Source organism: Rana temporaria, chromosome 13 (assembly GCF_905171775.1).
Source record: "Rana temporaria chromosome 13, aRanTem1.1, whole genome shotgun sequence".
NCBI lineage: Eukaryota > Metazoa > Chordata > Amphibia > Anura > Ranidae > Rana > Rana temporaria.
The window spans coordinates 76,968,400-76,992,663 of record NC_053501.1 but is presented as its reverse complement, the minus strand read 5'-3'; the positions used below and the strand labels follow the sequence as shown (position 1 = coordinate 76,992,663).

Sequence of the window (24,264 nt, the reverse complement as noted above, 5' to 3'; positions counted from 1 at the left end):
TGGCTGTGTCAGTTTCATTCCGGGACACTGTATTGTCCTGGAATGAATGTGCCCGGTACAGACCTGTAAAATGTGGGACACGTGGTCACCCTAGTCCTGAGTCCTTCTTGAAAGATTTATTCGGACTGTGCGGACCAACTGCTCCTCCAGCTCCTGTTCCAGGACACCTCTCCATGACCGTGTAAGGAGAGGCTCCCTCCCAGCTCCTGATCTCCTCCGCCAAATCCACCCCCCAAGATGGGGCTGTCTCTCCAGCACGCAGTCTAGCACCCCATCTTTCAATTCCCTCACCCGACAACTCCTCCCCAGCAGGCTGACTGTGAGTATAAGTAGGAGGCCTGCCCCCTGCCAATCCTAGTTGGGTATTGGTCAGGGCTCCTCACATGTACTCCATGCCACTCCAACTCTCAGCCCTGTCCCTCTTCTAGAACATTCTCACTGAAAGCACGGGAGGTGCCCAAGAGCTGAAGCACATGTCAGTCACACCCACTGCTACACTAACCACTCCCTGCCCCCAGATCAAAAACAAATAGGCCTAGCTTGCAGCATTAGGCCTGTTTAAATTTACCTGCGCTGACAGAACCTCAAACACTACACATCTAGCACCTACCTATGGTAGAGGGTGCTAAAAAAAAATTATATGATTGTTTTATATATTTTTTTTTTTTTTTATATTTTTATTAAAGTTTTATATTTTTCAGTACAAAAATAGAAAAGGATAACAATCACTGGAAAACATGCAAGCTCACAGTAGTGAACCAACATAGAATACACCCATTACAGTATACATGGGAATGGAGTAAAGTCAATACAGTTTCTATATACAGTTGTGCTCAAAAGTTTGCATACCCTGGCAGGAATGTTGGCATTAATATTGAAAATATGACTGATCATGCCAAAAAACAGTTTTTTATTTAAGAAAAGCAATCACATGAAGCCATTTATTATCACATTGTTTTTTGGATCCTTTTTAAATCATAATGATAACAGAAATCACCCAAATGGCCCTGATAAAAAGTTTACACACTGGAATGTTTGACCTTGGTACCAACACAGGAGGTGACACACACAGGTTAAAATGGCAATTAAAGGTTAATTCCCCACATTTGCGGCTTTTTAAATCACAATTAGTGCCCTTGTATAAATAGTCAATTTGTTTGTTAGCTCTCACATGGGTGCAATAAGCAGGCTAGACACTGAGCCATGAGGAGGTAGAAAAGAACAGTCAAAAGACCTTTGTAACAAGGTAATGAAACTTTACAAAGATGGAAAAGAATATACAAAGATTTCAAAAGCCTTGAATATGCCAGTCGGTACTGTTTAATCACTTATTAAGAAGTGGAAAATTAGGGGCTCTTTTGATCCCAAGACAAGGTCAGGTAGACCAAGAAAGATTGCAGCCACAACTGGCAGAAGAATTGTTATTACCTTAGCACCTTATTTAAGGCAGGATGTATCATATTTAAGATTATGAGAGGCCTGGCCCCAAGCTATCTTTGCTCTCGTTTTCATAAACAGACTCTTGTCAGATCACTTAGATCTACCGGCAGAGATCTCCTCTACATCTCGGTGCCCAAGAAGATGCGGTGTGGTGGTCGGGCCTTCTCCCACCAGGGTGCCGTATTATGGAAAAGCCTCCCTGTCGAGCTCCAGGAGGCCCCCAATATCCTGGTCTTCCGCAGGTCACTGAAGACTTGGCTTTTCACGCAAGCCTTTCCTGTGTAGCCTCTCTCTTCCACCCTTTCTGCCGCTCAGTGCTGCTTTTGGTTCCTAGGTCCTCTTTTCCCACAAACTCTACTATGCGCGTTGGGACACTTCGGGGTAAGGCCGCTCTATATTAAGATACCATTCAACTCATCTCAATTGCTCAAGATATAAAGAAAAACCCACAGGTAACCGCAGGAGAAATACAGGCTGCTCTCCAAAAAGACAGTGTGGTTGTTTTTAAGGATCACAATTCAAGAATACTTGAACAAAAAAGAGCTGCATGGTTGAGCTGCCTGAAGAAAGCCTTTACTGTCCCAATGCCACATGGAGCATGTCAAGGTGTTGTTGGGCATATTGTAAATAGCCTTGTTTGTGGAACTTGTACAGTAAAGGCTTCTTTCTGGCAACTTGACCACGCAGCTCTTTTTTGTTCAAGTATCATCGTATTGTGCTCCTTAAAAACAACCACACCATCTTTTTGCAGAGCAGCCTGTATTTCTCCTGAGGTTACCTGTGGGTTTTTCTTTGTATCCCAAAGGTCTTATAGTTTAATAACTAATAAAACAGACTATTAAGACCACACATAGATGAGTAACTACCAGATCATGTGAGGTAATTGAATTAGAACATTTAAAATCAAAAATGTTTTTTAGGGTAAAACTAGCTAGGATCCAAGGGCCAGATTCACAAAGCACTTACGCCGATGTATCTCGAGATGCGCAGCGTAATTGAAAAATGCGCCGCGCGTATTTTTGTGCCTGATCCTCAAAACGAAATACGCCTGAAAACCATTTTTTTCCGTCCTACCTAAAACAATTACACCGGTGCTTCTTCGAGCGCAAAATACGCTAGACACACCATTGTTTTGCTAGGCAAAGATGCAAATGAGGGAGATAAGGCGATCCACAAAATTAAGTGTGTGCGGCATAGGCTACGCCCTGTGCGCATCTGTTAGTTTCCCGGAGTAAAGTTACACTTTATAAAAGATGCCTTAACTTTGCTCCAGCCGTGTAGGTCAGCTAAAGCAACACCATTAAGGAAAAGCTGAGCACACACACTTGCCGGACTACAATCTGTGTGCCAACATGCCAGGGCCATCCATGCTCATAACTATATTAGTGACTTTAGTAACCGAGGGTACCCCCTCTTCTGAGGAAACAGCAGTCAGGAGACGCCTCGCAGAATGCATCTTTGCACAGTAAACACACACATTAATCATGGCACAATGAGAATGCATGCATGCACACCCACTGTGGTCCCTAGCACAGACACATCACATGCACATCTAATTGGATTGGACCCTAGAAAACCACATGGTATTAGGGATAAGTAACGCCACGCCACGGCTCCAATTATGTCACTGTGCATTCATGCACCATTCACATGGACCTGGGATCACTTCTCCCTGGTCGTGGGGATCCCTAATCCACCAAAACTGAGGGTGACACCCTTTTTCACCAGGAATGTCACCCCCACATTCATACATCATTCACACACATAAAACAAATCAGAATCACACTAAAAATTCAGAAAAAAATAAAAATAAAGAAAAGTACACCCAAAATCTCAATGGCGGCGGCGTGAGCTACGCCTGGGCCGGCCACGGGCCCTCAGGGGAGACTCATGGGGGGGGAGGCAGGGGAAGGAGGAGCCTCATGGGGGGAGGCAGGGGAAGGAGGAGCCTCCCCGGGTGGCTGCCCACCTGCTGGCCTGCCCTCCAAGGCCACGGCGATCCTGGTCAGGCCCAGAGTGAGGGCTGCCGTATTGGCCTGGACAGCCTGGGTGTTGTCCTGGACAACCTGGGTCAGGGCAGTCACCTCAAGCGCCACGCCTGTTGTGGCGGCCTGCAGCTCAGAAAAGCAATTTATAAAAGCTAAAGAATTTGTGCCCACCTCACTGTCTGAATCATTGATGGAGGCCAGGCTCTCCTCCATCTGGGCCAAAGTCCGGGTGACCTGACCCAGATGTTGTGTCTGACGAGCCTGGTCCCTCTGCAGATTTGCAGGCAGGAACTCGGCCACCCCCCTGGTCTTCTGGGTGGCCTACCTGCCTGCAGTTGAGGCTTGTGGCCTGGGAGGAGGGGAGCCCCCTGGGGGGGCAGCCCTGTTGGGGGAGGAGTGGGAGGGACTACCCCTGATGGTGGCCTGACTGCTGTCAGGCGCAAGGGAATCCTGATCCCAACACAACATCACTTCTCGGGCAATCTTTATCCGGTCATCCTCATCCTCCTCCCCCTGAACCTCCTCATGAGGGGAGTTGTGGCCACTCCCCTGCCCTGGGGACTCCGGACTTTCTTGGGGCTCCTCAGCAGCCTGTTGTCCTGGGGGTGGTGCAGCCTGGCCTGATGGCCCAGCAACCTCCTGGCCTGATGGCCCAGCAATCTCCTGGCCATCTGTGGAGGACACAAAACATACACAGGTTGGAGGATCCACACACTTGGCACATATTCCCTTCCCCCCCCCCACACATGCTACTCACCAGATGGAAATAAAAAAAAACTTACCTGTCCTCACAGGATCATCAGATTCAAAGCCAGGCAGGCCCACCACTTGCTGGCTGTGGAAGCAACGGGCCACCGCAAGTTCCTCCTCAGTCCACCTTACGGTGCAGGGTGGGCCTCCTCCAGTGCCCCTGGCATGGGCTGCTTGCTTGGCCATCTTCTCACGGACCAAACTCCTCAGATCATTGATCTTCTTCTTAATCCCACTGGGGGTCCTTGTCCCCCCCCCCTCCGCATTGATCCGATCCGTTATCTCCTGGATTATTGCCCTCTTCCTGGCCGGGGGGACGTCCCGGCTGTCAGGGCCATGCAAAAATCTCCCATATTGGGTGATAGCCCTGGCCAGCAAGTGCTTCTCTTGCACCGAGAAGTTTAATTTCCTTCTTTTAGGTGCCATCTCACAACACAGCACTCAGCAACAGACACCAAATTCAAACAGAACAAACAAACACAAAAACACACAGAACAAACAGACAAAAAGACACAGAACAGACACAAAAAGACACAGAACAGACAGCCAAAAAGACACAGAACAGACACACACACAAAATCAGACAGCAAAAAAACAAAAACACAAGCAGACAGCTAATACAAATTCAAACAAAAAACACAGAAGAAACAGACACAAAAAAAACTCAGAAAATACACACAGCTTCTACAACCTCCTACTACAATAAATCTTTAATATAACACTACACTCACCAACAAACAGCCACAGACAACAGAGCAACAGACACTTGCTTTAGGAAGGGAAACACAGGGATGTACTTTTGCAAGGGAAGTGAGTTTGTCTGGGGCTATTTAAGCACAGGGCGATTCTCAAACTAAGTGTCATGAATATGCATCATGTCTGTCTGCCTACCTGATCTCCATGTGTTCATTAGAGGCAGATCCTGTTCTGGTTTCCCTTCTTATCACTTCCTCTTCCTGTATGGCTCCACCCTAGTCCATCCCAGGAAGCCTATATTAACCTTTGCTCTACAGGTCTGCAGTGCTGTTCAACAGTGTTCCAATGCTCAGTTCCTGTCTGCAGTTTATTGCTAGTTCCTGGTTGCAGAGTGCTACGATCATCTTCCGTGTACCGTTTTGGCTTGCCCCCGACTTCCCTGTCTGCCTGTGCCCCTGACTATTTGCATGTTCCACGGTTATCCTTGTCTGCCTGTTGCCCTGACCTCGGCCTGTCCATCACCACTGTTTGTTCTGCTGGCTGCTTCCCCCTTCTCCCTGCGGAGTGTGACCTGAGGAATCCCGGGAACGCGACCTGGACCCAGTTGCGGCCAAGACCATCCCTACCACCAAGGGCTCTGGTGAATACAAAACTGGGTCTTAGACTCTGCGCCCTGGGTGATCTTGGGTCACGCTTCCTCCCTGCCAGCAGTAGTCGGCTATAGGGTTCACTTCCCTGCGGTGCATCCCTGACCCCTACAGGGTGCACTTGTCACCTGGCCACAGGTGACCTGACACTAAGTATGCTTGGCCTTTTTCCTATCTCACTGATTGCGCCGAGCCGAGTTCTGCACATGCCCAGTGAGGTACAGATTTGTGCGCGCATGCGCAGTACGGCCGGCCCTTCATTTGCATGGGGTCACGGCTCATTTCAATGGAGCACGCCCACTTCCTTCCCACTTGCAATAACCCCGCCTTACGCCTCGGTATTTACGTCGCGCTGGCGCAAATTTGGGTGCAAATGCTCTGTGGATACGGCACTTACGTCACAAAATTAAGGCGCCATAACTTAAATGATATACGTTTGGAGTAACTTAATTTGCGCCGCTCTACGTGAATCTGGCCCCAAGTACCTGTGTCTATAGGTCCAAATAAGGTGGTTGGTCAGATAGGCTACATCAAATCAGGTATTAGTGGATCAAATAAACCTAGGAAAGAATGACTTTCTTTTGTAAATTACCCTGGAGATAGATTAAGTGCTTAGGCTTCTGGTGGTGTTACACCTAGGGTTTAACATATGTTGTGTAGGTAGGGCTAAGCCCTAGGAAAAATAAATGAAAACTTATATATCACCCATATAGAATACATCAGTCCGTAATGTCTTCTTCTTCAGGTAGTGGTGAAGCAAAGTGACCTTATTTGTGAGGGCTAAGAGGGACCTGAGCTGCCTGGGGATCCTGGGGGTCTTGGAGCTGTTGAGAGGAAGAAGAATTAATTTGACGTTTGGGTCCATCTATTATTGTTGCAGTTGTTGACTGGCGGAAATCTCGAATAGTAGTGAGAGGGTCATTTGTTGATTTGCAGGTATAGGCATTTTCTTTATAGGTAAAGCAAAGAGAGAAGGGAAAACCCCAACGATAAGATATACAGTGATATTTGAGAACTTGCAGGTGTGTTTTCATTTCTTTGCGTTTAACTAGTGTAAATTGAGATAGATCTTTGAAGACTTGGGGCCAGATCCACGAAGCGTGGAGCTTCTTTCCGTCCGGCGTAGCGTATCTCTGATCCACTACGCCGCCGTAACTTACAGCGTATTTTCTGTATCCTGATTTTCTGTATCCTGAAAGAATTTGCATTGTAAGTTACGGCGGCGTAGTGTAACTTTGGCGGCGTAAGGGCGCGCAATTCAAATGTATGAGATGGGGGCGTGTTTTATGTTAATACGTCTTGACCTGACGTAAATGACGTTTTTTTTAACGGCACATGCGCCGTCAGTGGGGGTATCCCAGTGCGCATGCTCAAAATTAATCCGCAACAAGCCAATGCTTACAACGTGAACGTCATTCTACGCAAAGCCCTGTTCGCGAACGACTTACGCAAACAACGTAAAATTTTCAAATTTTGACGCGGGAACAACGGCCATACTTAACATAGGATATGCCTCATATAGCAGGGGTAACTATACGCCAAAAAAAGCCTTACGGAAACAACGTAAAAAAAATGCGCCGGCCGGACGTACATTTGTGGATTCGCGTATATAGCTAATTTGTATACTCAACACGGAAATCGACGGAAACGCCACCTAGCGGCCAGCGTAAAAATGCACCTTAGATCCGACGGCGTACTAAGAGGTACGCCAGTCGGATCTAGCACAGCTTCAGGCGTATCTTGTTTTGTGGATACAAAACAAAGATACGCCGGAGAAAAATAGAAGTTACGCGGCGTATCAATAGATACGCCAGTGTAACTTCTTTGAGGATCTGGCCCCTGGTATTTATGTCCCTAAAAAACAAGGAATCCTTATTTCTTGGAGCTTCCATCAGTTGCTATATGTGCAAAATTAGTACATTTTTATAACTATAACTCTAGGGGTTCATTTTCTTTACGTGAAGGTAGGGCTCTGTGAATTCTGTTAATTTCTAGACGTTCTATTGGGATAGATGGAGCAAGTTCTTGAAAAAGTGCTGTAACTGTTGATTTGTAGATCCTCAATTTCTTTAGGAATACCACGGATATGTAGATTTGGTCTCCTGGCTCTATTCTCAAAATCTTCAAGGCAAGTTTAAAGTGTAGAATGATCATCCTTAAGAGATTCCAATTCTTCCTACCTCACAAATCTCCCACGTTAGTTTGTCAGTAATGGCATCTGAGGTGTTCTGTAGTGCTTTATGGAGGACTTGTTCAATTTGAGAAAGCAGGTCAGAGCCAATTGTGGTACTCTGCAGAGTAATAGGAGTCATACTTGGATCAATGTCAGGCTCTCTCTCTGCGCTGTGTTGAAGAGGGAGACCTGTGATGCTTCTGGGTACCAGGCTATGAGGAGAGGTAAGAGAGAACAAGAGAAAAAGAAGGAAGAAGAGGCAAAAAAAAAAAAAACAAGGAAAAAATCATGGCCCGGATTCAGAAAGCAGTTACGACAGCGTATCTGGAGAGTGCGGGCCGTCGCATCTCAGCGTCTGATTCATAGAATCAGATACGCCTCAATGTTGCCTAGATACGAGCGGCGTAAGTCTCCTACGCCGTCGTATGTTAGGGTGCAATATTTACGCTGACCGCTAGGGGCGCTTCCCTAGACTTCCGCGTTGAATATGCAAATTAGGTACATACGCCAATTCATAAACGTACGTCCGCCCGGCGCATTTTTTTACATCATTTGCGTAAGGCTTTTTCCGGCGTAAAGTTACCCCTCATAAAGCAGGGGTAAGTCATGTTAAGAATGGACGTCGGAAACGACCGAACAGTGTCGTATTTTACATCGTTCACGTAAGTCGTTCGCGAATACAGCTGTACGTAAGTTACGTTCACGTCGAAAACATTAACAGTTTGTGGCGTAATTTGGAGCATGCGCACTTGGAAACGTGCACGGACGGCGCATGCGCCGTTCGAAAAAAAAAGTCAAATACGTGGGGTCACAATTAATTTATATAAAACATGCCCACATCATCCACATTTGAATTAGGCGGGCTTACGCCGGACCACATACGCTACGCCGCCGTAACTTAGGGCGTAAGTTCTTTATGAATAAGGAACTTGCGCCCTAAGTTACGGCGGCGTAACGTATCTGAGATACGTTACGCCCTAAGTTACGGCGGCGTAACGTATCTGAAATACGTTACGCCCGCCGATAGATACACTATTGTATCTGAATCCGGGCCCAAATGTATAACCCGGTTCCCAGGGGCATTATGCCTCAGCACTTGAAGGGAGCACAGCTCTATACATCTATTTAATCTAGTGGCGCTTTTTATTTTATCCAATCAGGAGGAGTAATATTCCTAGCCTGCTCATATTTTCTCAAATTTATCCTGTTTATCTTTAACTGCATGCACCCATCTTTCGGGCTCCCTTATTAGATTGACCTTTCTCTTCCATTCCAACAGGGTAGGGCATCGGGTCTGTTTCCAACCTAGGGATAAATAAAATAAAACTTTTGTGTTAATTGGTTTATTGTATGGGATGGTTGAGCTCAATCAGGCTTTTTATTTTTAAATAAACTTTTTTACTTGGAGAATTACCAGGGTATCTTTACTATTGCATTTTCATAGAGGCAGCACCTTGTGAGCCCTTTATCCTTTAGTGTTTCACACATCTAACATTTCTGCACTTCAAAAGAAACTGGTAAATCAATTAAGTTCTTGTACTAAAGCCTGGCCGTGTTTCTGTATCATTAGTAAAAACAAAACAATTATCTCATGCCACAAAAAAAAAAAATATATATATATATATATTATTGTATATATTTATATATACTGTATATTTACAGTTGCTGATGGAGATTACACATAAACTCCTCATAAGTAGGGTTGAGCGAACCCAAACTGTAAAGTTCGGGTTCGGTACGGACTTTGTTTTTTTTTTGCTTCCGAACCGGAACCCGAATAATTGGAAAAAGTCCGGGTTCGGGTTTGGAGTTCGGGTATGTTTTGGCACTCTGCACGGCAGCCAATCGCCATTCGTTTTACTACTGTGACTGGGAACTGATCACAGGCATGCCTACTTATGGCATGGCTGTGATTGGCCAGTGCAGCATGTGACCCAGCATGTGACCAGCCTCTATATTAGATAGAGGCACACAGCACAGATCGTCACTCTGCTGTAGTTATGATAGGGAGAGGCTGCTGCTTATTCTTAGGGACAGTGTCAGAGAGTTGTATCCTGCTTGAGAAATCTAAACAAGCACTCTTTATTCATCGTCACTCTGCTGTAGTTATGATAGGGAGAGGCTGCTTCTGATTCTTATGGACAGTGTCAGAGAGTTGTATCCTGCCTCAGAAATCTAAAATAATTACTCTTTATTCATAGAACTCTGCTGTAGTTATGATAGGGAGAGGCTGCTGCTGATTCTTAGGGACAGTGTCAGAGAGTTGTATCCTGCTATATAGGTGAATCTCTGCCAATTTCACCAGCACTTCACCTGTCCCCTGTGATATACTGTCTGTGCAGTACATTGTTTAGGGCTGGCTTCCTGCTTATTGGTATAGGTAGAGAAATATATAGGTGAATCTCTGCCCATTTCACCAGCACTCTACCTGTCCCCTGTGATATACTATCTGTGCAGTACATTGTTTAGGGCTGGCTTCCTGCTTATTGCTATAGGTAGAGAAATATATAGGTGAATCTCTGCCCATTTCACCAGCACTCTACCTGTCCCCTGTGATATACTGTATGTGCAGTACATTGTTTAGGGCTGGCTTCCTGCTTATTGCTATAGGTAGAGAAATATATAGGTGAATCTCTGCCCATTTCACCAGCACTCCACCTGTCCCCTGTGATATACTGTCTGTGCAGTACATTGTTTAGGGCTGGCTTCCTGCTTATTGCTATAGGTAGAGAAATACATAGGTGAATCTCTGCCCATTTCACCAGCACTCTACCTGTCCCCTGTGATATACGGTCTGTGCAGTACATTGTTTAGGGCTGGCTTCCTGCTTATTGCTATAGGTAGAGAAATATATAGGTGAATCTCTGCCCATTTCACCAGCACTCCACCTGTCCCCTGTGATATACTGTCTGTGCAGTACATTGTTTAGGGCTGGCTTCCTGCTTATTGCTATAGGTAGAGAAATATATAGGTGAATCTCTGCCCAGTTCACCAGCACTCCACCTGTCCCCTGTGATATACTGTCTGTGCAGTACATTGTTTAGGGCTGGCTTCCTGCTTATTGCTATAGGTAGAGAAATATATAGGTGAATCTCTGCCCATTTCACCAGCACTCCACCTGTCCCCTGTGATATACTGTCTGTGCAGTACATTGTTTAGGGCTGGCTTCCTGCTTATTGCTATAGGTAGAGAAATATATAGGTGAATCTCTGCCCATTTCACCAGCACTCCACCTGACCCCTGTGATATACTGTCTGTGCAGTACATTGTTTAGGGCTGGCTTCCTGCTTATTGCTATAGGTAGAGAAATATATAGGTGGATCTCTGCCCATTTCACCAGCACTCTACCTGTCCCCTGTGATATACTGTCTGTGCAGTACATTGTTTAGGGCTGGCTTCCTGCTTATTGCTATAGGTAGAGAAATATATAGGTGAATCTCTGCCCATTTCACCAGCACTCTACCTGTCCCCTGTGATATACTGTCTGTGCAGTACATTGTTTAGGGCTGGCTTCCTGCTAATTGCTATAGGTAGAGACATATATAGGTGAATCTCTGCCCATTTCACCAGCACTCCACCTGTCCCCTGTGATATACTGTCTGTGCAGTACATTGTTTAGGGCTGGCTTCCTGCTTATTGCTATAGGTAGAGAAATATATAGGTGAATCTCTGCCCATTTCACCAGCACTCTACCTGTCCCCTGTGATATACTGTCTGTGCAGTAAATTGTTTAGGGCTGGCTTCCTGCTTATTGCTATAGGTAGAGAAATATATAGGTGAATCTCTGCCCATTTCACCAGCACTCTACCTGTCCCCTGTGATATACTGTCTGTGCAGTACATTGTTTAGGGCTGGCTTCCTGCTAATTGCTATAGGTAGAGACATATATAGGTGAATATCTGCCCATTTCACCAGCACTCCACCTGTCCCCTGTGATATACTGTCTGCGCAGTACATTGTTTAGGGCTGGCTTCCTGCTTATTGCTATAGGTAGAGAAATATATAGGTGAATCTCTGCCCATTTCACCAGAACTCTACCTGTCCCCTGTGATATACTGTCTGTGCAGTACATTGTTTAGGGCTGGCTTCCTGCTATAGGTAGAGAAATATATAGGTGAATCTCTGCCCAGTTCACCAGCACTCCACCTGTCCCCTGTGATATACTGTCTGTGCAGTACATTGTTTAGGGCTGGCTTCCTGCTTATTGCTATAGGTAGAGAAATATATAGGTGAATCTCTGCCCATTTCACCAGCACTCCACCTGTCCCCTGTGATATACTGTCTGTGCAGTACATTGTTTAGGGCTGGCTTCCTGCTTATTGCTATAGGTAGAGAAATATATAGGTGAATCTCTGCCCATTTCACCAGCACTCCACCTGACCCCTGTGATATACTGTCTGTGCAGTACATTGTTTAGGGCTGGCTTCCTGCTTATTGCTATAGGTAGAGAAATATATAGGTGAATCTCTGCCTATTTCACCATATTACATTAGTTTTGTATTTAACATTTCTCAAAATTAGGGCAAGACCCTAAATTTGAGAAATATGAGGAAAACGTCAAATAAGGGATGTGGCCGCGGTCGTGGTGCTGCTGGTGGAGCTCCTGTTACAGGGAGAGGACGTGGTCGATCTGTGCCAGCTACATGCACAAGTGAAACACCTTTCTCAGGTGCGAGTAGCCGACAGAGCCTGCAGCGGTATTTGGTCGGGCCTAATCCAGCTCTAATGTTGAGGCCAGGAGCAGAACAGGCGGTAGTAGATTGGGTTGCTGACAGTGCCTCCAGTTACTTCACATTGTTTTCCAACCAGTCTTGTGCTGAAAGTTCAGAGTTGGCGCCTGCAGCCGATGTCCACCATCAGTCTTTCACCTCACCCCCTTGCAAATCAGCCAAGCAGTCTGAGCCCCAAAGCATGCAGCAGTCTATTCTTCTTTTTGATGAGTCTGTTAGCATGTGTTCCCAGGGCCATCCACCTAGCCCAGCCCCAGAAGGGGAAGAGATTGACTGCACCGATGCCCAACCACTTATATTTCAAGATGAGTACATGGGGGGACCATCACAGCACGTCTTGGATGATGATGAAACACAGTTGCCAACTGCTGGTGCTTTTGCAATTGTGCAGACCGACAAGGAGGGCAGTGGTGAAGACTGGGTGGAAGATGATGTGGAGGACGATGAGGTCCTCGACCCGACATGGAATCAACCTCATGCATGTGACCCGTGTAGTTCGGAAGAAGGGGCAGTGGTCGCACAGAGCCACCAGCACAGCAGAAGAGGGAGCAGGGTGCCAAAGCAGAGCGTCCGTCCCCTAGACAGTACGCCTGCTACTGCCCAACACAGCAAGGGACTGAGCACACCAAAGCCAGGTCCAAGGAGTTCCCTAGCGTGGCAGTTCTTCACACAATGTGCTGATGACAAGACACGCGTGGTTTGCACGTTGTGCAATCAGAGACTGAAGCGAGGCATAAACGTTCTTAACCTGAGCACAACCTGCATGACTAGGCATCTAAGTGCAAAGCACGAGCTGCAGTGGAGTAGACACCTCAAAAACCAAGAAAGGTCTCTGGCTCCTCCTGCTTCCTCTTCTGCATCAGTCTCGGGTCTCTCTGCCTCTTCATCCACCTCTGTAGTGACAGTGCCACCTGCCACCCCTCAATTAGAGGACCGGCAAGCAACACTACCACCTGGGTCACCAAACATCTCCACAATGTCCCATGGAAGCATTCAACTCTCCATCTCCCAAACACTGGAGCGTAAGAGGAAGGACCCATCTACCCACCCGCGATCCCTGTCCAAACACAGAGTTTTAAAAGACTGATGGCATTGGCTGTCCCACAGTACGTCGTGCCCAGCCGCCACTACTTTTCCAGGCGAGCCATCCCTTCCCTGCACAACCAAGTGGGGGACAAAATCAGGTGTGCACTGCGCAACGCCATCTGTGTCAAGGTCCACCTAACTACGGATACGTGGACCAGTAAGCACGGTCAGGGACGTTATATCTCCCTAACAGCGCACTGGGTAAATGTAGTGGCGGCTGGGCCTGAGGCAGATAGCAATTTGGCGCATGTCCTTCCACCACCGAGGATTGCAGGGCGCTTCAGTTTGCCTCCTGTTCCTAACTCCTTCTACTTCGCTTCCTCTTCCTCTACCGCCTCCTCATCCAGTCAGCATAACAAATTCACCACCAACTTCAGCACAGCCATGGGTAAATGCCAGCAGGCAGTTTTAGAACTTTCCTGTTTGGGGGAAAAAACACACACCGCGCAGGAGTTGTGGAGGGACATGGAACAACAGACCGATGAGTGGTTGGCGTCAGTGAGCCTCAACCTGGGCCTGGTGGTGTGCGATAATGGGCGAAATCTCGTAGCAGCTCTGGGCCTAGCCGGTTTGACGCACATCTCTTGCCTGGCGCATGTGCTGAATTTGGTGGTGCAGAGTTTCCTGAAAACTTACCCCGATATGCCACAGCTGCTGCAGAAAGTGCGGGCCGTCTGTGCGCACTTTCGTCGTTCTCACCCTGCTGCTGTCCGCCTGGCAGCGCTGCAGCGTAACTTCGGACTTCCCGCTCACCGCCACAATATCTGATGTGCCCACAAGGTGGAACTCCACCTTGCACATGCTGGCCAGACTGTGCGAGTAGCAGCAGGTGATAGTGGAGCTCCAGCTGCAGCACGCACGCGTGAGTCGCTCTGCGGAACAGAACCACTTTACCACCAATAACTGGGCCTCCATGCGAGACCTGTGTGCCTTGTTGCGCTGTTTTGAGTACTCCACCAACATGGCCAGTGCCGATGACGCCGCACTCAGCGTGACTATCCCAGTTCTATGCCTCCTTGAAAAAACACTACGGGCGATGATGGAAGAGGATGTGGCACAGGAGGAGGAGGAGGAGGAGGAATCGGGATCATTTCCAAGGCTTTCAGGGCAGTCATTCACAAGTGGCTCCGAGGGTGGGTTCGTGCACCAACAAAGGCCAGGTACACAATTGTCCAGCAAGGGCACAGTTCTGGAGGATGACGCGGTGGAGGATGAGGAGGAGGAAGACATGGAGGAGGAAAAGGAACCATGTTCACAGCAGGATGGCATCCAGACCAGCTCATGGCCATTACTGGTGCGTGGCTGGGGGGATACAGAGGACACACCTCCCACAGAGGACAGCTGTTCGTTGCCTCTGGGCAGCCTGGCACACATGAGCAATTACATGCTGCAGTGTCTCCGCAACGACCGGCGTGTTTCGCACATTATAACAGGTGCTGATTACTGGGTGGACACGCTGCTGGATCCCCGTTACAAGGACAATGTACCGTCCTTAATCCCCTCACTGGAGTGTGAACGCAAGATGCGCGAGTACAAGCGCACGCTGGTAGACGCACTGCTGGTGCAATTCCCACCTGGCAGCGGGGGCACAGTGGAAGCAGAAGGCAGAGGAGGAGGAAGAGGTCGCCAACGCAGCAGGGGCACCGCCAGCACCTCAGAAGGCAGGGTTAGCATGGCCGAAATGTGGAAAAGCTTTGTCAGCACGCCACAACAAACAGCACCACCAGCTGATATGGAACGTTTTAGCAGGAGGCAGCATTTCAGCAACATGGTGGAGCAGTATGTGTGCACACGCCTACACGTACTGAATGACGGCTATGCCCCCTTAAACTTCTGGGTCTCCAAATTGGGCACATGGCCTGAGCTTGCCCTTTACGCCTTGGAGGTGCTGGCCTGCCCTGCGTGTATTTAACACGGCAGGGGGCGTTATCACAGACAAGCGCAGCCGCCTGTCCAGAGCCAATGTGGACAAGCTCACATTCATTAAAATGAACCAGGCATGGATCCCACATGACTTGTCCGTACCTTGTGCAGAATAGACACCGGGTCGGCCTTACCCAGCCATTGTTTCTTTTCTGATCTTTCTAGGGTTGCCATCTCATCCCTTTCAAAGCAAAAACATATTAATTACACAGGTTCTCTGGCTGATTAAGGTGCTGCTAATTAAACTCACTTGGTGCCTTATCGACATTAAATTAGCCCCAGAACCTGTGTAATTACTCTGTGTTCAGGTTTAAAGGGATGAGGTAGCAACCCTAGATCTGTCTCACCATTTTGGGGTTTACCCTAATTTAAAAAATAAATCAATTAAAAACCAAAACCTGCTGTGTTGGCTACCTCCTCCTCCTCCTCCACCGCCGCTTCCACCTTCAGTCACATTCTTAGGCTTGCGCACTGCAACTGCTTTCTTTAAGTCCCACCAGAGGTTCTCAATCGGATTTAAGTCTGGTGACTGTGATGGCCACTCCAAAATGTTCCAGCCTTTAATCTGCAACCATGCTCTAGTGTACTTGGAGGTATGCTTGGGATCATTGTCCTGTTGAAAGGTCCAACGCCTCCCAAGCCTCAGGTTTGTGACGGACTGCATCACATTGTCATCCAATATCTCCTGGTACTGAAGAGAATTCATGGTACCTTGCACACGCTGAAGCTTCCCTGTACCTGCAGAAGCAAAAAAAGGCCCAACGCATGATTGACCCCCCGCCATGCTTCACAGTAGGCAAGGTGTTTTTTTCATCATAGGCCTTGTTCTTCCTCCTCCAAACATAGCGTTGATCCATGGGCCCAAACAGTTCTAATTTTGTTTCATCAGTCCACAAAACACAAACCCAAAACTTGTGTGGTTTGCCCACATGACTTTTGGCATACTGCAGTCGACTCTTCTTATTCTTTGGAGACAGCAAGGGGGTGTGCCTGGGAGTTCTGGCATGGAGGCCTTCATTACACAGTGTGCGCTGTATTGTCTGAGCAGAAACTTCAGTACCCACATCTGACAAATCTTTTCTCAGTTCCTCAGCAGTCACACGGGGACTTTTCTCCACTCTACGCTTCAGGTAGCGCACAGCAGTCGAAGTCAGCATCTTCTTTCTGCCACGACCAGGTAGTGTTTCAACAGTGCCCTTTGCCTTGAATTTTACATTTACTACTGTATTACAAAACCAATTGATGTCATATTAGTTGCATATGGTTCTTTAAGAAGTCCTTGTAGGATTTCATTCTGAATACAATTACAAATGTACACGAAATTCCCTAAAACCCTTTACAGCATTGGGGGGTTGAATAATTTTGAACAAAACTGTATGGACCTCATCCTCCAAGGTCAAAATCATTATATTTTTAATTTTTATTTTTTTATGTTATTTTAAGTTATTTCCCTATCCACATTTATTTCCAGAGTACTTGCCATGCTCTTCCCGACATGTTGCTGCCATTTGCAGCCCTCCAGCCCTTTCCCTTCGTTTTTTAGAGACATTTTTGTAGTCAAAAGTCCGGGTCCCCATTAACTTCAATGGGGTTCGGGTCCGAACCCGAACATCCAGGTGTCCGCTCAACTCTACTCATAAGGTAACAGTGTGCCTGGGTGCTAAGAAAAGAAACTGGGACAAACTAGCAGGCCCTCCAGGGGCTGGCACTACATACAAAAAATAAATTACAGTTTCAGTCTTGTTAAGCTATCTGTAAAAAAAATGTAAAACAATGCAGCTGTACATGTTTATATTGCTTTGAACTTGGTTTTTACTTATTTGACTAAACTTCACATTTCTTTCTACCAGGAATATCTGATAGACTTTGGATATCTTCCTAATGAAAACTTCACTGACTATGCTGTTCCTGACACACCATATATTTCAGAACATCAGTTTCCTGAAGAGTTTATTAGTGGTCTGGAATGGTTTCAGAGACAAAATGGACTGAAAGTAACAGGTAAGGTAACAGACTTATGCTTCATGGCTTTATAAATTAATTATTAAACTACCTACAGCATTTGGCACCGAGGCAGATCCAATATCTGGCACCTCCCCACGTTAAAATGTAAAAACACCCCACTGTGCCCCTGCATACCTCTGCATCCCTCAATATCTCTTTGTTACTACTGTGTACCCCCTCTCCACAACTTCACCTCTGGACCCCTTTACATTACACAGCCCCCTGCACCTCTGCATCCCTTTACATTACACAGCCCCCTGCACCTCTGCATCCCTTTACATTACACAGCCCCCTGCACCTCTGGACCCCTTTACATTACATGGCACCCTGCACCCCTTTACATTACACAGCCCCCTGCACCTCTGAACCCCTTTACATTACACAGCACCCCTTTACATTACACAGCACCCTGCACCCCTTTACATTACACAGCCCCCTGCACCTCTGAACCCCTTTATATTACACAGCACCCTGCACCCCTTTACATTACACAGCACCCTGCACCCCTTTACATTTCACAGCCCTCTGCACCCTTTTACATTACACAGCCCCCTGCAACTCTGGACCCCTTTACATCACACAGCACCCTGCACCTCTTTACATTACACAGCCCTCTGCACCCCTTTACATTACACAGCCCTCTGCACCCCTTTACATTACACAGCCCCCTGCACCTCTGCATCCCTTTACATTACACAGCCCCCTGCACCTCTGGACCCCTTTACATTACACGGCACCCTGCACCCCTTTATATTACACAGCCCCCTGGCCTTTTGAACCTCTTTAAATCACACAGCACCCTGCACCCCTTTACATGGTCGCGACACAGAAGATACAGGAAATTACATTCTTGGGTCTGGGGTGAACCAGAGAGTCTCGATGGGCTTTCTCAGACAGGCGCCCTCGTAGCCGGCGATCAATCAGAATGACTATATTAACCAGGTCCTCCAAAGCTGTAGTTACTTCCACTCTGGCAAGTTCATCCTTAATGGCGTCAGATAAACCAAAATGAAACTGATAATGAAGGGCTGCTTGATTTCACTCTGTATTGGTACTCCAAAGGCGGAAGTCAGTTACATAATTCTCCACAGGTCTCTGACCCTGCTGTAATTTGCTGAGCATTTGTTTGGCAGTCTGACTATGGAAGGGGTCAGCGTATAGCTGAGACATGGCAGAGAAAAAGGAGTCCATAGAGGCTAGTGCTGGGTCATGTTGCTCACAAAGCTGAAAGGCCAAGGACTGGGGCTCATCCAGAAGGAGGGAGATAATGAAACCCACCCTAACATCTTGTGTAGAGAAAGTTTGTGGCAGGAGGGAGAAGTAAAGTTCACATGAGTTGCGGAAAGTCAGAAATTTCCTGCGATCTCCAGAGAAGCACTCGGGGATAGGCACTCAGGGTTCAGGAGAGGGGCAGGTCCCACCGGAAGTGCTGATCTCCGTCTGAGTAGCTACATCTGTAGCAGCAGAAAAACCCGAAGATGGCAAAGTCTCTGTGCCGGCTGGCAACCGATCTTGCGATTTAGATCCTCTTGCAGCTTTTGCACGACATGCTGTCAGAACCATTGACGTATCGCGGCATAGTGCCTCCATAAACTGTCAGAATGTTTATACTGAAATATAAAATATTATTTATGGAAATATGTAAATCTGTGCTTTGGGAGAGTTACAATTTTCCTACAATATCAAACAAGAAATCCAAAGTTCTTTTATCCGTGCTATTTTGAAGACAAGTAACACAAATAAATATTTAAAACATATATATTTAGATATAGTGCAAAATTAAAATCAGGTACAATTCGTGATAAAACAAATAATTTATATACTTCTACAATCAGAGATACATGATGGTTAAATGTTCAGATAATATTTACATTATATGAAAAGGTATATTCACAGTTCTTACATAAATCACCCTGATATATTTAAAACCTGGTAACTCGTAAAATAACCTTCCGTGACTTCACAGCTTCATGTAAATAGCTTTTGTTTACATTATGTTATCTCTTCTCAACACAAACAGATCTCCTTATTTACTTCTTATATGTGTACATATCAAAGGACATTTTGTACACACGGGCCCAGATTCACAAAGCACTTACACCGACGTATAACAAGTTACGCCGACGTAAGTGCAAATGTGCGCCGTCGTATCTGTGCGCCAGATCCACATACCAAGATATGCCTAAAAACAGGCTACACCCCGCCGACGTATCTTGCTTACACCGGCGTGGAGTGGGCGCACATTTAGGCTGGGAGCATGGTGCTGCTCCCATTGATTAGCCATTCAAACATGCAAATGAAGGAAATACGGCGATTCACGAATGTGCATGCGCCCGACGCCTGCTATGCGAGGTGCACGTAAGTTGTACGTCCGGTGCAAAGTTATTCCCCATAAATGAGGTGCAACCCGGCAACAGACGTGCACATGTCAGCTGGATAGCAGCTGCAGCAGCACCGTTACGGACGAGCTGAGCAACCACACTTGCAGGACAACACATCCGTATGCCAACATGCCAAGGACAGCCATGGTCATAGTACTACTGGATCAACAGGCATGGAGGAGGGCACAGGAGAGGATATACCAAACGCGCATGAACGTCTTTGGCATGGGGGAATCGGAGGTGTACCGCATCTTCAGATTCAGCCCTGATGCCATCCTGGAATTAGCCACAGCCCTGCATGATGAAATCGCAAGCCAGACGGGACGCTCACATGCAGTGCAGCCAATGGTCAAGGTACTGGCAACACTCCATTTCCTCGCCAGTGGATCTTTCCAACGTACAAGTGGAGTCGTGTCTGGGATGTCACAATCCACCATGAGCAGATGCGTGCATCAGGTTGTCCCCGCAATCCTCACACGCATGTCCCACCACATCATCAAACCAACCCATGAGCACCTGCGGCAGAAGGCAATGCAGGATTTCTACAGCATTGCCGGATTCCCACGCACCGTCGGGGCCATTGATTGCACACATGGGGCACTACGCCCCCCCCCACGTGCCACAGAGCACATATACCGCAATCATAAGCAGTGGCATTCCATCAATGTACAGGTGATAGCTGATGCCCAATGCCTCATATGGCACATCTGTGCCAAACACCCAGGGGTCAGCCACGACAGCTACATATACCGTCAAAGCACCATCCCAACGGAATTCGAACAGAACGTGTACAGGGACAGCTGGCTGGTTAGTGAGTGACAGTGGGTGTCAGGCATGACTGTTCGACCCCATGATGCAGACATCACGAGGGGCACATGCACGACTAACATCCTCCTGTCTTTTCCCTTTCAGGTGACTCTGCATATGCACTTGGGCCCCATCTCCTGACTCCATATCGGAATCCCCAAACCAGAGGCCAGAGAAGATACAATGCTGCACACATACGCACCCGTGCAGTGGTGGAGCGCACATTTGGCATCCTGAAGTCCCGTTTCCGATGCCTGGATAAGTCCAGGGGGGCCCTGTTGTATTCCCCAAACTTTGTGTGCCAGATCATCGGTGCATGTTGCGTGCTGCACAACTACACCATGAGAAAGGGCCTGAAGATTGAAATATGTGATGACCTGACCCCTGAGCCACACAGTCCCCCCCTGCCCGAGGCTACCCCGTCTGCTGAAGGACCAGCAGTCAGGAGTTGCCTCGTGGAACACATCTTTGCACGTTAAACACACACATTCATCATGGCACACGGACAATGCACGCATGCACACCACTGTGGTCCCTAGCTCACACTCACCACATCCACCTCGCATTGGTTTACCCCAAGTCCACCGCACAGGACTTGGGAGCAGCAACGCCACGCCAAGGCCCCAATGATGTTGCTGTCCATTCATACCACATTCACACGGTCGTGGGGATAACCTCTCCCCGATGATCCAAGGTGACAAGCCTTGCTGGCAGAAATGTCACACATTGGCCACACACACACATACACACACTCCCATACCAGTCACACCGTAGCACTGACAGCACCGGGCAAAACCTGCCCCTGCACTCCTGATCATGCCATTCTCCGCCATATGCATGCCCTTACAGGAGGACGACACATGCATCTGTGCACGTCACACAAATAAAAAAAAAAGCTCAGACTCTGAGCTGCACTCGTCCTCAGGACAGTCATTTGCCCTCTTGTGGGCCAAGCCTCGTGCCCAGGGTTCTGCTCCTCAGTTGTCGTAGCGATGACTCGGGTGGGGGGAGGGACATCATGTTGAGGTTCATCCCCTGGGCTGTCACTCCTGGAGCTGATGACAGATGTTGCCTGCATCCCCTCCAAGGCAATGGTAATGCGTGTCAGCACACCATTGGTCTCGGCCTGCAATTGCCTCTGCCTGGAATTGTGCTGGCGCTGTAGGCGCCTGTTCTGGAGACCCTCCGACTGGATGGCGGCAGTGTTGGCCTGCACAATCAATCCTCACCTCCGCCACAATCCCTGCTGCTGTGGTCTGCAGCTCCCCAATTGCCGTGATGTGCCGTTCCTGGGTGGCCGGCACGTCCGATCCCTGGTCCCCAGATGTGGAAGGACACCCTGCTACCATATGGTGATGCATGGCATCCAGGGTCTGTGACTGGTCACAGAGGCATGTGGCCATGGCTGCGCAATTGGCATTCACCTCCTGCAGGCAGTCAGAGATGGCCAGGGTATGAGCAGCCTGCTGGCCACTGCTGCATTGCGGCTGCGGTGCCCTTCACAGCCACTGTGCACTCAGCATGGCTCTTTGCCGAGGACCCGACAAAGGAGGACAGGCTGTCAGCCACATGGTGGAGGTCGCAGGCTATTTCTGCCATGTGTCTGGCGTGCCTGTTCCCTCTCTAGCCCTTCTTGGAGGGATCCAGCTACACCCCTGATCTTGCACAGAGCCTTCCTAGGAGATGTAGATGGTTGTGTCCATCTGGATGGGGTAGCCCTCGGGGGGTTCCCCTGATGGGCTTTGAGGTCGTCAGGAGGTGCACCATCTCAGAGGGTCCGGCGAAGATGGTATCCTCATCAAGGTACAGGCATTCCTCCTGTCGGATGTCCACCTGCTCCTCCACAACGACCTCAATAGCAGATGTGTGGGCACTCCCCTCCACCGTTGTTTCGTGGCTTTCCAGGGGGTCAGACTGAGTGGGTCGTCCAGCAGCAGAAGATGGCCCAGCTCCCTCCAGCACATCTGTGGATGACACACAGCATTCACATGTTGGTGGACCCACACACTTGTCACATGTTCCCTTGCACCCCCTCACATGCTCCACACCGGATGGGGGATGAAACACACTTACCTCTCCTCAAGTCCTGGTCGCTGGAGTCAAAGCCCTCCAGGTCCTCCACCTGCTCCTGCTCCAGGCAGCTGGCGATGACCTCCTCTTCAGCTGTCAGCTTGACAGTCATAGCTGACCCGCCTCCTGTGCCCCTGAGGTGCCTTTTCATTTTGGCCAGCGAGCTCCCTGACACGCCGACGCATGTCGTTGATTTTTTTTTGGACCTCCTTCCAGGTCCTGGTTTCATGGCCAAGGCTGTTTATCTCCAGGGTCACCTTCTGAAGGATCTCCGTCTTCCTGGCCTTGCTGGTCCTTCCGCTCTGTGCGCCATGGAGATAGGTATCGTATTTTGTTATGGCAGAGGTCAGGATCGCCCTCTCATCCGCAGAGAAATTCTTCTTCCTCTTCTTCCTGTCAAACTCACTATCTGACATGTTGGCACAGGTCACAAAAGTACGTCTGCACCAGGGAACACAAGCGGGCATACTTTTGCGCTGGACGTGCGTCTGGCTGGGCATACATATGGTCTCGGCGTACGCGGTGGGCAGGCGTATCTTAGGCTGTTGCGCCGGCGTAGTTGTGAGCAGACGCAGAGGGCTGCTGTGCATGCGTCCACGTCATGGCGCATGCGCAGTTCGTGATATGCCGGGTGTAAAACACTGCACCACGCTCTGACCATCATTTACATGGGGTCACGCCCACTTCCACCTACGCCAGCGTACGCCCAGCGGCGCAGCGTTGGGAGCACTGGCTTGCTGAATTCAATGCTTGCCTCTCCGCGCTACGCCGGCGTGGAGTACGGCGTTTGCGCTACGGCGGCGTAATGTGTGCCCACACTCTGTGAATCTGGGCCACGCTTGACAAATACAATCAAGCTTATTTTAAATTTAGAGAGAATTTATTTTCACAGACATCACCCTAAAACCATTGTACAACTGTTGGCATTTAGCTTTTTAAAGACAAACAAAATTGTGTGTGTCTTTTAATATTTGGAATATAATTATTTCATACGGCAGTTAAAAATAATATAACTCCAAATTGCCCTGCTATGTATATTTAAATGGTTTTAGCTGATGTATATGCAGAACCATTCATTACCAAAAAAAAGTAAAAATAGACAAAATAATACATTACCAGTATTTAAGAGTTCTGTTTGAGAAGCAAAGTCCCAAGAAGGACTTCTTTCAACCCCCTACATCTTTGCGTTCAATCTCTCCCTTCCAGCTTCCTTCAGAGATCCTCTCAGAGCAAGAGTTTTCCACACATCTTTTCAGAGTCAGCTTCCTCCACTGCTGACTGTCCCCGCATCCTCCTCCAGTCCCCTTCTGTGTCCCCCTCCATGCCCCCTCCGTTCTGCTGTTCCGCTCCATTCTTCCTCCGTGTCCCCCATCGTTCTGCTGCTGTCCCCCCAACGTGTCCTCCTCCTTCCTTTTCTGTATGAACAGATTCAGTGATCACTGACTCTGTCCATTCACATAACTGAAACATTGTATCCCCTGTGATTACGATGTTTATGAATGGAGAGGAGCCTCTGTCTTCTCTCCATTCATTTTCATTGCAGAGAAAGGGACTGGGGAATCTATATCC

The 24,264-nt window shown here is 48.1% G+C and overlaps 1 protein-coding gene across 1 annotated transcript in view; it reads left to right on the top strand.

Annotated features, from left to right (window-relative positions):
• LOC120921206 (matrix metalloproteinase-18-like) overlaps positions 1-24,264 on the top strand; it is an 85,221-nt gene that overhangs the window by 3,854 nt on the left and 57,103 nt on the right. The window contains exon 2 of the mRNA XM_040333929.1: positions 17,284-17,434. Within this exon, the coding sequence (XP_040189863.1) occupies positions 17,284-17,434 (151 nt within the window). The remainder of the gene's footprint in view (positions 1-17,283; positions 17,435-24,264) is intronic.